General features: G+C 48.9%; 1 protein-coding gene across 1 annotated transcript in view; it reads left to right on the top strand.

The window, feature by feature from the left end:
* Positions 1 to 16124, top strand: part of atrn (attractin) — a 113104-nt gene that overhangs the window by 51482 nt on the left and 45498 nt on the right. The window contains exons 14-24 of the mRNA XM_048969979.1: positions 1095 to 1233; positions 1499 to 1680; positions 7283 to 7502; positions 7689 to 7874; positions 8106 to 8327; positions 9093 to 9230; positions 10842 to 10935; positions 11975 to 12027; positions 12630 to 12724; positions 13602 to 13680; positions 13951 to 14108. Coding sequence (XP_048825936.1) covers positions 1095 to 1233; positions 1499 to 1680; positions 7283 to 7502; positions 7689 to 7874; positions 8106 to 8327; positions 9093 to 9230; positions 10842 to 10935; positions 11975 to 12027; positions 12630 to 12724; positions 13602 to 13680; positions 13951 to 14108 — 1566 coding nt within the window. The remainder of the gene's footprint in view (positions 1 to 1094; positions 1234 to 1498; positions 1681 to 7282; positions 7503 to 7688; positions 7875 to 8105; positions 8328 to 9092; positions 9231 to 10841; positions 10936 to 11974; positions 12028 to 12629; positions 12725 to 13601; positions 13681 to 13950; positions 14109 to 16124) is intronic.

Consider the following 16124-nt stretch of genomic DNA (forward strand, 5'->3'; position numbering starts at 1 on the left):
GTGTTACGGCTCCTTGGGGCCCCCAGGCTGACAGCTGTGTTATGGCTATGCGGGGGCCCCCAGGCTGACAGCCTTGTTATGGCTCTGCAGGGGCCCCCAGGCTGACAGCTGTGTTATGGCTCTGCAGGGGCTCCCAGGCTGACAGCTGTGCTACGGCTCCTTGGGGCCCCCAGGCTGGCAGCCTTGTTATGGCTCTGCAGGGGCCCTCAGGCTGACAGCTGTGTTTCGGCTCTGTTGGGGGGTTTGTGGACTCATGGCTCTGACCACACTCCCAAGTTGACCTCAGCTCATGCCAGATACTTGTTCTGCATGAGCTCTTAATTAACCTGCTTGCTTTGAATGAGATGAATGTGTTTGGAAGCTGAATATGTTGGTTGTTGGGCTCACTTGAAATTCTGTCAGGTTTGGTGAACTCCACCCTTTGATCCATGGTGAACATACATAATTACTTCCTCTCTGACAAGGGATTAGAAAACCTTAGCTTAGCAATCATTGACTGTTACGGCTATGTGGGGCCCCTGGGCCGACAGCCGTGTTTTGGCTCTGTGGGGCTCCCAGGCTGACAGCTGTGTTACGGTTATGCGGGGGCCACAGGCTGACAACCGTGTTACAGTTATGTGGGGGCCACAGGCTGACGGCCTTGTTACGGTTATGCGGGGAAGCTCTGTTCGGGGTTTGTGGCCCCCAAAAATTATTCTCAGCGTGAAAGCTACCCCCCCGAGTCCACTGAGGACTTTAATAGTTGCATCACTAATATGTGTCTCAGTATTTTACCATATGATATGCATGCGATTTTTTTTAAGTTCACACTTATGACAGACATCTCTTGCCATCTACACACATTTTTACCATTTTCGTTGCACTGAAAGGTAATTTGTTGCATATCTGAAGTATTAAAACCTTCTGAAAATCTAGTTTGGAGTTTATTGCTGTTTAATGAGAAAATAAAAGCTCTGTTTTTGTTGTGAATTCGTTCTGTGATATGTGTAGGTTCTTGACTGTATCCACAAGAACAGCTGTCCTGAAATGTCAGATCAAAGGGTGTCGCTTGGAAGAGGCTAACAATTGCAGGCACACCGTGGTCTCGTTCCCAGGGCGTGATTGCGGAGTATGAGATGTGCCCCAAAGACAACCCTGAGTATGTCTGCAACAAGAAGACAAGCTGTAAGAGCTGCGCCATGGACCAGAACTGCCAGTGGGAACCTCGCAACCAGGAGTGCATCGCCTTGCCCGGTAGCCGCTCCTCACCGTCAGCCTGGGCTTAAGCTAAAAACTCTGCTCTTTAACCTTTGTGCCGGTGCCTGCAGCTATTGCTGACCAAGAAAGAAATTGTACTTGCTGGACGAGTTCACGTTCGCCAGTTTCGCCTTGTAATCTGCCGATACAAGTGTTTTTCCTAACCTCTGATGCTGTGACTTGTGTGCTAAGCTTAGTGGTCTCTGCTCTTCAGACTTCAGAAGAAATGGCAGCTGCTGACTTTTCTCCTGCCCTCTTTCAGAGAACATCTGTGGGGAGAGCTGGCACTTGGTCGGAAACTCCTGTCTGAAGTTCATCACGGCGAAGGACTCGTACGACAACGCCAAGCTGACCTGCCGCAGCCATAACGCCGTCCTGGCCTCCCTCACCACACAGAAGAAGGTGGAGTTTGTGCTGAAGGAATTGCAGATCATGACCGTCCTGGTAAGATTGTCAAGGCCTCAGCTATGTCATCAGCCTCTGGTCACACATAGCTCTGATGTTTCCAGGAGGCATCAGCCAATAGCAGCCCTTCTGTCATGATGTTTCACATCAGCTGTAGGCTGTGCGTGCGTGCGTGCATGTTTGTGTGTGTGTATGTTTGTGTATATGTGTTCATGCAGTGCTGCAGATTAGGATAGATAATGGAGGGCTCTTACTCTTTAGTCCTTCAGGTTTGAACCTGAAAAGCAGTGTCTGAAGTGGCAGGTGAATGTTCCTTCCGAAACCTGAGAATTTCGGCACAGAGCAGCCAGCATACAAGCAGAGATGTACTTCCTGCTGATCTGACAATCATTCTTCCTTGTAAAAGCATGGTGCTCAGTGTAGAACAGGCCATTAGTGGCCTGGCAGGAGCATACAATGTCACTTGTGCACTTTTCCCCATGTGGTTTCACACTGAAGGCTGCTACGTTCTTTTTGGTACCATGACTCAGTGCGTCTATGCCAGCCTGGGCTCCGTCAGATGGGTACTTGCTACTATCCCAACATGGCAGTGCCTAACAACTGTTCCCTGCTAGGACACATGGGGAGGCACCTGGTAAATGTGCAAGTGGGCAAAGAATTGTAAGAAGCTCTGATAACATTGTGCAGGCTCAGCAGGCTAAGCCTCTGTGCCTGTGATGAGAAGGTGGGAGGCTTGAGCCCGGCCTCAGGTGGGCATCCTTGTCCAGAAAGAGCCAGTGTGTATACAGGTTTTTGGGGTAACCTTTAGGTCAGCTGTTCAAACCCAGGTGTGAGGACTCTTCAGCCAATCGGTCCTCTAATTAGTAATCTGATTAGGAAGTTGCAGCGAAAACCCGCACACCCAATGACCCCTTCTGGATGAGATTGCCCGCCCCTGGGGTAGACTCTCAGTTCTACCTTCCTCAAGACTAGTCAGATAACTGCCGAGTCTGAAAACATGCATCACTGTAAGCCTGGGTTCCCCAGTTCTCATCCTGGAGGGCCAGTCTGCAGCACAGTTTGCAGATTTCCCTGCTCAAACATACCTATGAAACCCGGTAGTTAGCTGGAAAACTGAATAAGGTTTGTTAAAGAAGGGCAATCTGCAAACACTGTTGCAAACAATGTCACTTATGCCCTGCTTGAATGCCTCGCCCATGTGGAAATCAACTCATGCCTGGAGGCTGCTGCTGCCATAGGTCTTGTGCGTATCTCCGCATTATTCTGGCCAAGATGAAAATTCAAGTTAATTTGTGAAACATTTCCGACATGTAGCAATTTAACTAGCCTGTCGTTTGAGCTGCATCTCCTCCTGTGAGCAAGACGGAGAACGAGTCTGTCATGTAAGCCAGCAGTCACTCTGGGAAGCATTTTAATGGATAGTGTGCGAAAGCATCAGTGCTGGTCTGTCGGTCTGACAGTTATCTTAAATTTTTTTAAGCGCCACACTTTACTTTCATAATGGACAGAAGATATTTGTTGAATATGTACAATCAAGTACAAGTAAATTTGGATCCTTTCTGTTTTTGTTGTATAAACACATGGCTGCTTGTAGGAACGGACTCTTCTCATCAGTAGTGGGGGTTCGCTGGTGGGAGATGTCCATGCATTGCTGATTGGCCAGTTACAGACTTCCTCCGGTATCTTGGGAGATGTCAGTCAGGAAATTAATGTTGAGTGGGGAAAACGGAGACTAACAGGAAGTGGCAAGTGTCGCACGCCACCGCTGTTACACATGGTTGTGTTGAGTCAGGAGCCTGATGTGGGAACAATGTCAAGTCTGTCAGCATCGGTCTCTGGTGCTCTGTGCCTCTGATTGCGGTTTAACGGGCTGTTTATGAGCCATCCTCCTCAGCCTTAAGTGCACATATACAGCTTATTGTTCTACAGTTGGCCAGATTGTGCATGTTTGTTTGGCATTTTTAACATGCATTAACATTTAATTCCTCTTGAAAAGTCTGAAGCACCAGTCAGCTGACCATGTTGCCGGGCTCGGATTGGCTGTGGCACTTCATCTTAAAGGTAGCAGTAAATGTGAAGGAGCTGATCCATGGGACCCCTGATTTCTGCCATGGTACAGCTGTCATGCTATTAGTGTAGAGAACAGCCCACCAGATGGTGTGATCCAGCCCACAAAGTGTTTAATATATACAAAAAAATCAACTAAAACTCTAGAGAGCAATTACCTTTTTCATGTGATAAAATGACAAAATAGTACGGCTGTAAATGGCATTACGATATGTACGTGTGTTAAGATTCAAGATGTTGCGATATATCATGATACTGTGTGTAAGGCAATATGTTCTCGTTGCTGGTCAGGTAAATCAGCTAGGCTTGCTAATGCTAACGTTAGCAGTGTGTCCTTACGTCCTTCCTGTTTCAGATGTTATGTTGAAATGGACGAATCAAACGGCAAGAAAAAAAAAGACAGCGGTCAGGGGTTTAATCAACACAAAATGCGAAACCATCTACCACAAATCTTAGCATGTAAACTATTCATCAAAAATGTATGCAGTGTTTTTGAGAATCAAATATCGCACCAGGTTACTGAGATTTATATGTTCAATAATTTAATATGACCCTTGAAGGATGTTACAAAAATTGTAATAATCCTTGAGAGGAAAAAGGTCCCCCACTCTTGTGTTACAGAAATTGGCTTTCTGCTTTGACCAAGTAGTAGAAGAAATGAATGGTGATGCATTTCATTAAGCGCTGGGTCAGACTCATGTTGGCTTCCCAACTTTCTGCTGTGGTTCTTTATCCCCACACAGTACCAGCTGGTGATTTAGATGTCAGAATTTGTCGTCATATTACCACATCAACTTGTCGGGTGTTCAGTTTAGCATTTCCAGTCAATATCAGAATCAATTTTATTCACCAAGTGCTTTCCGTTGTACTTGGATCTCGTCTTGGTGTGTTTCATCACTCTGAACACAGACCTGAACGGATATGATGTGAGAGTGAAAACATCGCATGCTGCTCTAACAGACAAGAGGGAATGCAAACAAATTGCAAAATTAGCCTACGGCAAATTATTGGGAAAAGTGGATACTTGCCTGGTACATGGCTCTGAGAGGAAAGTTGTCTCTAGATGTCTTTGGACCATATAATATGCTCATTGGTGTGTAGAGAGAGTAAAGTATGGTGTAGGAGGGTGTAGCACATTTTTTCCTTAAAAGACGGAGTCCAGCCACAGCGCCTCCTATTGCTCAGGCAGTTTTGGTTGTGGTGGCAGTGGGAGCAGCGTACTTTCATTTGGGACCATCTGTACTGTATGAGTTTGGGCTTAATGATGTTGATTGTGGAGCTGAGATCCTCAAACAGAATCATGGCATACATGCCAGGAGAGAGAGGAGTCAGATGAAGTATTGGGGGTAGATGGTTGGCATGATGGTCCAGGGCAGCAAGGACGTTTTACTGCCTTTCTGCTTCCTGAAGGGCTTCTGGACCTTGTATCATCAATAGAGAGGTAGGTGCCTTTTTCTGCTGGGTTATTATAGGCTTAAGATATGACATTCTAGGGTTACGGTTGTGATGGATAAGGGTCCTGATGACCAAAACTATGGAGCAGTTATTGGTGACAGTATCATTCCCGTTTGTTGTTCTATTCTTGTAGCTTTATTTATTTATTTGGTTGAGTTGGGTTCTGGCCCCTTGACTACTGCTTCTGTCCCCACTAAGGCAGACCTCCAAGATTCTTGGTTCAAAATGGCCATGCTAGAAGTGCATGTCTCTCTAATTAAATTCAGGACGTAGTGGTGTCTGTATACTATAAAGAATTTTACATGCATAATGTTTATGTACTGTTGTTATATGATGAAGCCAAACCTTAGCAGGAATGCCATTGTGCATTTAATATAAAAATCACATTAATATTAATGTCACAAATGCCCTGCACCACTTAGAAATGAATACCCCTGAGTAGAGAGATCCTGCTGCAGGCCTGCAGAGGTGAGACAGTCAGCCCGGCTGACAGCGAGTGCCCTGTCACTGCTATGAGGAAAGGATGAGGTGGCCAAACATCAGTACTCTCCAAAATCGAGCAGTCACTTAATTCTTGAGCAGTATAAGGAAATTACCCAGGAGCTATAAACACTGCAGGAATCATTCTTAATCTTTCAACAGCAAGGGAGTATGTTACTTCTAATACATGACGTTATAATGAAACACTTTGCGTAGGATGTTGTAATCATTAAGTGAATGTGAGTGGATGTGGGCCTGCTGCCCCCCGTACCCTGTACCTCTATTAAGTGAATGTGAGTGGATGTGGGCCTGCTGCCCCCCCATGCCCTGTACCCCCATTAAGTGAATGTGAGTGGATGTGGCCTGCTGCCCCCCCGTGCCCTGTACCCCCATTAAGTGAATGTGAGTGGATGTGGCCTGCTGCCCCCCGTGCCCTGTACCCCCATTAAGTGATTGTGAGTGGATGTGGCCTGCTGCCCCCCGTGCCCTGTACCCCGATTAAGTGAATGTGAGTGGATGTGGCCTGCTGCCCCCCGTGCCCTGTACCTCTATTAAGTGAATGTGAGTGGATGTGGGCCTGCTGCCCCCCCGTGCCCTGTACCCCCATTAAGTGAATGTGAGTGGATGTGGCCTGCTGCCCCCCGTGCCCTGTACCCCCATTAAGTGAATGTGAGTGGATGTGGCCTGCTGCCCCCCGTGCCCTGTACCCCCATTAAGTGAATGTGAGTGGATGTGGCCTGCTGCCCCCCGTGCCCTGTACCCCCATTAAGTGAATGTGAGTGGATGTGGCCTGCTGCCCCCCGAGCCCTATATCTCTATTAAGTGAATGTCAGTGGATGTTGACCTGCTGCCCCCCCGTGCCCTGTACCCCCATTAAGTGAATGTGAGTGGATGTGGCCTGCTGCCCCCCCGTGCCCTGTACCCCCATTAAGTGAATGTGAGTGGATGTGGCCTGCTGCCCCCCCGTGCCCTGTACCCCCATTAAGTGAATGTGAGTGGATGTGGCCTGCTGCCCCCCGTGCCCTGTACCCCCATTAAGTGAATGTGAGTGGATGTGGCCTGCTGCCCCCCGTGCCCTGTACCCCCATTAAGTGAATGTGAGTGGATGTGGCCTGCTGCCCCCCGTGCCCTGTACCCCGATTAAGTGAATGTGAGTGGATGTGGCCTGCTGCCCCCCGTGCCCTGTACCCCCATTAAGTGAATGTCAGTGGATGTTGACCTGCTGCCCCCCGTGCCCTGTACCCCCATTAAGTGAATGTGAGTGGATGTGGCCTGCTGCCCCCCGTGCCCTGTACCCCCATTAAGTGAATGTGAGTGGATGTGGCCTGCTGCCCCCCGTGCCCTGTACCTCTATTAAGTGAATGTGAGTGGATGTGGCCTGCTGCCCCCCGTGCCCTGTACCCCCATTAAGTGAATGTGAGTGGATGTGGCCTGCTGCCCCCCGTGCCCTGTACCCCCATTAAGTGAATGTGAGTGGATGTGGCCTGCTGCCCCCCGTGCCCTGTACCCCCATTAAGTGATTGTGAGTGGATGTAGGCCTGCTACCCCCCCCCCCCCAGTGCCCCATGCTGCCTTGCAGTGTACATGGGCTGTGGCCTCCGCCGTGGGCCAATTGACCCTCTGCTTCTCATCACTGCAGTACAAGGCCACGGTGACTCCCTGGGTGGGTCTGAGGAAGATAAACATCTCGTATTGGTGCTGGGAGGACATGTCTCCCTTCACGAACACGTCCCTGCAGTGGCTGCCTGGCGAGCCCAGTGACGCTGGCTTCTGCGGCTACCTGGCCGAGCCAGCCTCCAGCGGCCTCAAGGCTGCCACCTGCGTCAACTCCGTGAACGGCAGCCTGTGCGAGCGTCCAGGTGGGTGGGCTCTCGCTGCTTCTCCCATTCTTGTTATTTTATGAATTTTTAATGTTACGAATCCCCTGTGCAATGGCAGTATAAAAAAATATTATCCTGCTTTTTTAAAAAAGATTTGATGAGCAAGAATGTTCATCTAGTCAGATTTGACATTCATGCTCCCCCCCCCCCCCCCCCCCCCCACAGCCAATCACAGTGCCAAACAGTGCCGCACGCCTTGCGCCCTGCGCACCACTTGCAGCGAGTGCACCAGCAGCAGCTCCGAGTGCATGTGGTGCAGTAACATGCGCCAGTGCGTGGACTCCAATGCCTACGTGGCCTCCTTCCCCTTTGGACAGTGCATGGAGTGGTACACCATGAACAGCTGCCCACGTAAGCTGCGCTGACACCGCCTGCCTCCGCATTCACTCTTTATCTACTGTTCCCTCAGTAGGAGCTCCTTAGTTACTGAGGGCAGAGTTTTGAGCAGCAGTCACTGTGTAAGATTCCGCTTCCAGAAGCTGTGGATTCAGTGCTGATCACGAGCCTGGTCTCTGTAACGTTCCATGGCTGTGCTGCTTCCCCAGTTTCCTTACTGATCCCTTATTGACCCACTCACTCCAGCGGAAAACTGCTCTGGCTATCGGACCTGCGGCCAGTGTCTGGACCAGCCGGGCTGCGGGTGGTGCACCGACCCCAGCAACACGGGGAGGGGCCAGTGCATCGAGGGCTCGTCTCGTGGGCCCGTGCAAACTCCCAGCCCCACCGCTTACCAGGAGCCAGCCCTCAACCTCACCATGTGCCTGCATGAGAACAGGTTCAATTGGTCCTTCATCCATTGCCCTGGTGAGCTGCGCTAACAACACGCCTTCACACAGCTGTGCTCAGTGACAGTCGCTCCCCATTAGCATATATTCATGAATATGTGAACACAAGTGTCTGGATGCCAGGAATGCAAATGCTCAGAAGCGACGGCGCCGCACACTATTGGACAGATGAGCCGTAACACCGACGACAGATGCGGGGATGTGTGTGCTTCCTGTTTTTGATAGACGTGCAGATGCATTTTAATGCATTTAAATGTATAGCAAGGCCTCACCTGTTTTAGCAGTTTAGAAACGTAAACTTGACATATGTCAGATGATCAAGGGTGTCCACTTTGTCTATAAGTAGGGATTCTAATGAGTCCCTTTGAGACTGCAGTGCATTACCCGCTAGGAATGCTTATACAAATATTCAGTTAGAAAGAAATATGTTTCTCTCACCGGGTGATCCTCAGGTCATGAATACTTGTCTGTTTCCTAGGTTAATACATCTAGGTTTGCCCCCCCCCCTATTATGTTTCCTCAATCCTATTACTGTTGGGCCCTTGAGCCAGGCTCTTAACCCCAGTAAGTGATTGGACGGCTGACCCTGCGCTCTGAAGCCAAACTCCGCTCTGGCTCTGTGTGTGTGTGTGTGTGTGTGTGTGTGTGTGTGTGTGTGTGTGTGTGTGTGTGTGTCTCTCTCTAAGACAGTAAAATGGAATTCCTATGTACATGAACTTGTGCTCTTACAAATGGCAGTGCATCATCATTATCACTGAGTAACACAACATCCGTCTCTCTGCAGTGTGTCAGTGCAACGGACACAGCAGGTGTGTCAACGAGAGTGTGTGTGAGAAGTGCGAGGACTTAACCACAGGGAAGCACTGCGAAAGCTGTATCTCCGGTTACTATGGCGACCCCACCAACGGCGGCACCTGCCAACGTGAGTCCTGCACCCGACACTATAGCCCCTCAGCTGAAGGCTGAGGAGGAGCCCAGCTGAAGCGCTGCGTCCCTGGTGCGTCTGTCAGAGACCCGAAGCAGCGTTTACTGCAAGCTGGTGATAGCAATAAATGAGCCTTTCAGATTCAGGATACTTTTGCCTAATAAACAGAACAGGTTATACCTTTCCTTTAAACCAGTGTTTCCCAATCCGGTCTTTGGGGACCCCCAAGCAGTCCACGTTTTTGCTCCCTCCCAGCTTGCAGTAGGGAGCAGAAATGTGAACTACTTGGGAGGGAGCAAAAACCCACATACCCGATTGCGGAACACTGATTTAGAGGAAAGGTACAAGTAAAACCTTTTCTGTTTATTTGGCAGTAGCATCCTGAACTGTATAATGAAGCCATTAACAACACAAAACAATGTTTATTAACAGATTTTTTATTCAAACTGCTGTAACTGTTCATATACTTACACTTGTCAAACAGAGTCGCAATAGTAGATAAGAGAGGTATTGTTCACCATTATAAGAGCTACATTTGCCTTTCCTTTTATATGAGAAATTACTTAATGGCTGGAACCACAACTGATGAAAAGTGAACTCAAAATTGGTCCTTTGCTTAAGAATGACCATATTTACACTATAAGGAAAAGACTTTCAGGAATGAGGGTAACGTTCTGAACACAGCCCTTAATCAGCTGGTGTTGCCTATCCAGTTCCATCAAGTTAAAAGCAGCAGTAAAAAAAGAATGGAAGCGAGAATTATGAGTGGGACCTAAATTAAAAGTAGCCTAATAAAGGCTAGTCACTGATTTCAGATTTGCTCTTCAGCCAAATGACATTTTAATTAATAGCTAATACTGTATAGTTAGCTATATCAGTGTGGGGTATTAAGGGTGCTGCACTTCAAAACCCATTGTACGAATGACCACCAGCAGGCCAACGGCTACGTTGGTGCTTTGATTTCATTTAGAGTCCTGAAGGATGCAGTAGAACGATGGCTGTGTTGAGGTCAGTGGCAGTCAGACCTGTGTCTGATGATTGTTAATGAACCCGGGCATGAGAGTGCCATGAGCTGGCTGTTCACCCTAAGTTCTGTGCCGCCGGAGAAACTGGGGACAGGAAGGGTGAATTCTGTGCCGTATAAGGAGCTCTTCTCCTGGTGACACGTGTGGCAGCTGAACACCTAATCGCTGTCACAAGTCTGAGCAGGACCTGCCTCAGCATCTGCTTAGAGCAGTGGTGCTCAATCCTGTCCCTGGAGGACCCTCTACCAGAATGTTTTCATTCCCACCCACATTCCTTATGACCTGCCACATTCATTATTACCCTTTTAAAGACCATGAGAGCCTGATTAAGGTAGGGTTGGAAAGGCAGAGGGTCCTCCAGGAACAGGATTGAGAACCACTGACTGAGATAATTCAGCTAACATACTGTTTCACTTTATATGCATGTAGATGCTAGTAACCTTTCTAAATGAACAGAAAAATTTCGGATTGAAATGGCAAAACGGTAACCTGCATACATCTGAATGCACCTTCGCCTTCCTGTTGCTCGCTCAGCCATGAGCCTGAAGTCACTTTTGTCTTGTACCGTTGTTTTCTGTTTCAGCCTGCAAGTGTAACGGACATGCCAGCATGTGTAACCCCAGCAATGGGAAGTGTTTCTGCACTACAAAAGGCATCAAAGGAGACCGCTGCCACTTGTAAGTTTTTCTGGCCTCATGGCCACACCCATGCCCAGAGCCCTAGCCCCTCCCTGCGCTTAGCCACGGCCATGCCCAGGGCCCTAGCTCCTCCCTGCGCTTAGCCACGGCCATGCCCAGGGCCCTAGCCCCTCCCTGCGCTTAGCCACGGCCATGCCCAGAGCCCTAGCCCCTCCCTGCGCTTAGCCACACCCATGCCCAGGGCCCTAGCCCCTCCCTGCGCTTAGCCACGGCCATGCCCAGGGCCCTAGCCCCTCCCTGCGCTTAGCCACGGCCATGCCCAGGGCCCTAGCCCCTCCCTGCGCTTAGCCACGGCCATGCCCAGAGCCCTAGCCCCTCCCTGCGCTTAGCCACGGCCATGCCCAGGGCCCTAGCCCCTCCCTGCGCTTAGCCACGGCCATGCCCAGGGCCCTAGCCCCTCCCTGCGCTTAGCCACGGCCATGCCCAGAGCCCTAGCCCCTCCCTGCGCTTAGCCACGGCCATGCCCAGGGCCCTAGCCCCTCCCTGCGCTTAGCCACGGCCATGCCCAGGGCCCTAGCCCCTCCCTGCGCTTAGCCACGGCCATGCCCAGGGCCCAAGCCCCTCCCTGCGCTTAGCCACGGCCATGCCCAGGGCCCTAGCCCCTCCCTGCGCTTAGCCACGGCCATGCCCAGAGCCCTAGCCCTTCCCTGCGCTTAGCCACACCCATGCCCAGAGCCCTAGCCCTTCCCTGCGCTTAGCCACGCCCATGCCCAGAGCCCTAGCCCTTCCCTGCGCTTAGCCACGCCCATGCCCAGGGCCCTAGCTCCTCCCTGCGCTTAGCCACGCCCATGCCCAGGGCCCTAGCTCCTCCCTGCGCTTAGCCACGGCCATGCCCAGAGCCCTAGCCCCTCCCTGCGCTTAGCCACGCCCATGCCCAGAGCCCTAGCCCCTCCCTGCGCTTAGTGACGCCCCTCTCAGTTACACACTCCTGTGGTCTAATGGGGCCTCGTTTACCGTGTCTCTCTGCCAGCTGACTTTATGTGCCTTGCTGATGGAGTTGTTTCTCCCTTTCTCTCAGGTGCGAGGTAGAGAACCGCTACCAGGGTAACCCGCTTAAAGGGACATGCTACTGTAAGTATCTCGGACACGTTCAGCCAATGAAAAGGCCTGTTGGGCGCTAGTATTCGCCATTGTTGCAACTATGAATGTTTTTCCTCTTGTCAGCTGACCCAGCAAAGTTCAGCTAAAGTATAGGTAATATGCTGGTGCTGGTATCTGTACTGGTACTGGTGCGTGTCTGCTGGTGTGGATCAAGGCTGCAAAACAAGAAGTTCAAAGGAGCCTCTCTCCAGCCTTCACAAACTCCCATGTTTCTTTGGACAGTTCATGTGACAATGACTGTAAAGAGTGTATAACAAATGCAGGCAATAAACAAGGGTAACTAGCAAAAGAGTGGAGTGAGGAACTACCGGAACCTTATTTAGGTGATTTCTCTTACCACTGATGGCATATATTTCTTTTTGAAATTTATTGATGTTTTGATGTTTGTTTGTCACTGTGCATTCAAGTTGGTTACTGAACCATTTCTTGAAATGTGGCCAGCTGATGTGTCATTGCACAGTCGGACATTGTGGCATTGAGAATTGTTTAAAGGGGCAGGATTTTCCCAGAACTGAGAGGTGACACCTGCAGGTGAGCAAAGACGTAAGCAGTTACTGTATGTCTCTGTCCAGATACCCTGCTCATTGACTACCAGTTCACCTTCAGCCTGTCACAAGAAGATGACCGCTACTACACTGCCATCAACTTTGTTGCCACACCTGAGGAGGTAGGCGGTCTTTGTTGTGGTGATTTTGACGGTCTACTAAAAAATGTGAAAGCCCCCAGAATACTGAATTTTGAACTAAAGGATTACAGTGATCTGTAATTTTTGCATTGAATGGGAACATCATAGCACATTGGAATGGGTCATTCCACATTAATAACCTTTTGGATCTCCTCGTTTTCTGTGAAAATCTCCATCTGCTCCTTCCTACTCGGTACAAACTGCTTTTCCTGTCCTGCTTATTATAGGCATCATTAATGCTCTCCTCAGCAGCCTGTCTGTATATGTGTTGTACCTGTCACTGCTATTGACAATGCATGTTTGAGAGACTTCAGTAAATTCCATAAACATTTTTCTCCTCTACCTGTGCATTCTTCACCCATGAGATCTGCATCTTTAATAACTTTCTGAGCAAGTCTTTGCATAAGAGAGTGAGTGAGTCTGTGGGTGAATGAACATATCAAATTTTTGCATGAGTCATTTGGGGCAAAGGGAGCAGATTTATTTTATAGTTTTTGAAGATAATTTGCTGTTCTTTATTTTTAATATTTTGCTCTTTTTTCTCTTCATTACTTAGCTCTCCAATTCTTGATTTTGACTTGAATACCACTGTTTTTCCCATTTGGAGAATGTCATAGTTCAGTTTTCAGTTTTGGGTGAATCGCTTCAGTAGACATTGACAAGATGCAGCTGCTGTTATACCAGGGAATGAGCTGGAAAGAAAACTGTCGGATAAAAATGGGTTTGGATGTCATGCTATTGAAGTTGTGGGAACTTTTCTCTAGTTGGTGTGGACAGGCACTGCAATAATAGTTTCCTATAGCATGTCTAAAGCCATTTATGTGCCTCCAGAACATCTGTGTGTCATTTTCTTTTCCAGCAAAATCGGGACCTAGACATGTTCATCAATGCTTCAAAGAATTTCAACCTAAACATTACTTGGGCCACCAGTTTTGCAGGTAAACAGGGCTCCAGCCCAGAGACTCAAGTGAATAATTTAAGGAGTTATTTAAAGGTGCATCTGATCCCTCTACAGTATATCTCATTGTCAACAAGGAACAGTATGTGGGAGTAGCTTGCTGACATATGGATAAATCTTTGTATTTCTTTAGAAAGACACCATCGCCTCTCCCTCATGTATCAGTCTTTTCTCCCTTAATTTGATCTTCTCTCTTTCCATTCTCATCATCTCTATTTGCTTTTCCCTCTCCATCTGCCCCCTTACCCAGCGGGAACCCAAGCTGGAGAAGAGATCCCCATTGTGTCTAGGAGTAACATCAAGGAGTTCAAGGACAGTTTCTCCAATGAGAAGTTCGACTTTCGCAACAATCCAAACATCACATTCTTTGTATATGTCAGCAACTTTACTTGGCCAATAAAGATACAGGTAAGAACTGTCACCATGTTGGAATGTTTCAATATCTAGCACTGTCAAGGTTTATATTTATTAGTGGGCAGCCCTGGCAAAGCATCGGATCATGCGTATTGTAGCCCTACTTTATCTATTTCCTGTTAAGTATTTACCTTTGTCCGAGAAAGCAGACTGATGCTGTCCCTGAAGAGACAAGAGATGGATTCTTGTAATCTTAAAAAGCTCAGTAGAGAACATGCCTTACAGAAACCTGTTGGACTTATCTCAGGGAGATATCAAAGCAGAAGGCACAGCCAGACAGAACAAAGCAAATTCTGCTGAACTGACCGAACAGAGCTTGTCTAATGGGGTCGTCAGAGTCCTGTGACTTTGGTGCAGTCTGACCCTGTGGAGAGACACTACTGAGTGTCCAAGAAACGGTCTGCATCTGCTTGTGTGCGTAAGGATGGATATCTGCTCGATTTGCCATTGTCATTCCTGTGTTCGCCCAGTGCTGTTTGCACAGCATATCAGTTGCTGTGTGTGTTTGCCCGTACTTTCATTTCTCGTGGTTAAGCAGAGCATGACCTGATGTGACAGTCACACTTCTTGAGCAGGACAGACCATGTGAGACGCAAGGCCCGTCGGTGGAGTCACTCTGAATCGTCTAATATGCGTTCCCATTGCTGACACTGGCCCGGCTGCTGTAGTGATTTACCGGCGTGGCCTCCTGTCCTGGTCAGGTGGATCTGGTCAGCATCATAACTATCCATCTGAGTTCTGTTTAAATGTGACAGCTTTGTTTCATTGCCCCCCGTCATCATGATTGAATTTGTCGCTTGCTCCTCCCTGCATCTGACGTACTCTTGATGTGTCTGTTCTTAGAAGCACAGAGACTGTGGTTTGTTATGTCCTAGAGAGCTGAACACCCAATCTTTCCATAGAGCAACTTTGCTATGGAGAAACTGGATTAAGATGTTTTTTGGGCTGAGAATAATGATTTGGGTGGGTGTTTACGCACCAGAGAAGTAGCTGTGCTGCCCCTGTGTCAGCCAGAGCATCTTTGGTGAAAGGGGAGCCTTAATCTGTTGTAGTGCAGTATTAAGCAGGAGAGCAGAAGATTATATTAATGTACAGCTCAACCTCCACTGATCCTCTTATATAGTGAGAAGCAAAGAAGCCCAAAAATTTATTAGGAATGTTTGCCCAACCTGACATAAGGCAAGGCTTTGTCCCGTCCCAAGGATTCACCATTTCCCCCTGTTTCTGTGTGGCACTGGTGCGATTTACCAGAAGGCTGCATCCTGTGTTAGAAGTAAGATGAAAGGGCCACAGAAGGACACAAGCGCGTAAGACATAGACAGGTGCCAGGAGTGTTCAGTCAGCCATGCTAAGTTCACAGTACATTTGAATGGCAACTCTGTTTATTCGCTGGTTTTCTCTGACTGTTAGGTCATTTTTCCAGCTCAGGCCAGCTTATGGTTGTTTTTGGCTTTCTAATGGACACATAAGCATATAAGCCTTTTACATATTCAGCTGTATGTTTTTATGCTTGTATCTGGCCAGCTTCCCGGTTTCTCGCCAGAGTTCAGGCGCTGTCTGTCAGGAGGACAGAGCTACTCTCAAACTGGCGGCCTCAAGTCGGGTGCCTAAAGATTTCTGAGCCTCTCTGGGGATGGGGTGCGGCCATCCTGAATGGGCCTCTCTTCTTTGCTGATGTAGCTAACGGGCATCGCTCCAGCCCCCTCACACCTCCCTCACTGGCAGGGGCTGACAGGCTCAGAAGGTCTCTCTCATACCAGCTCCCAGCCTGGTCTGGCCAGTTATCATTGCTATAAATCAGCGTGGGGTTTTGGGGGGGCATGTTGATGGCATTAGGAGGGGGGTTGGTGGCTTACAATGAACAAATCAAGTGTCGCTGGAGTGCTGCTGCCCTTCATGTCACTGCAGGCCCTATAGTGAGGTGAGGAAGCAGGGTGAAGGGGGGGTGGCCCTACCCCTGCTCTGGAGTCTGCCATGGGAACCGACTCATGGACCCTCCGGTGCTGAGGG

The sequence above is a fragment of the Brienomyrus brachyistius genome, chromosome 12 (genome assembly GCF_023856365.1).
Source record: "Brienomyrus brachyistius isolate T26 chromosome 12, BBRACH_0.4, whole genome shotgun sequence".
Lineage (NCBI taxonomy): Eukaryota > Metazoa > Chordata > Actinopteri > Osteoglossiformes > Mormyridae > Brienomyrus > Brienomyrus brachyistius.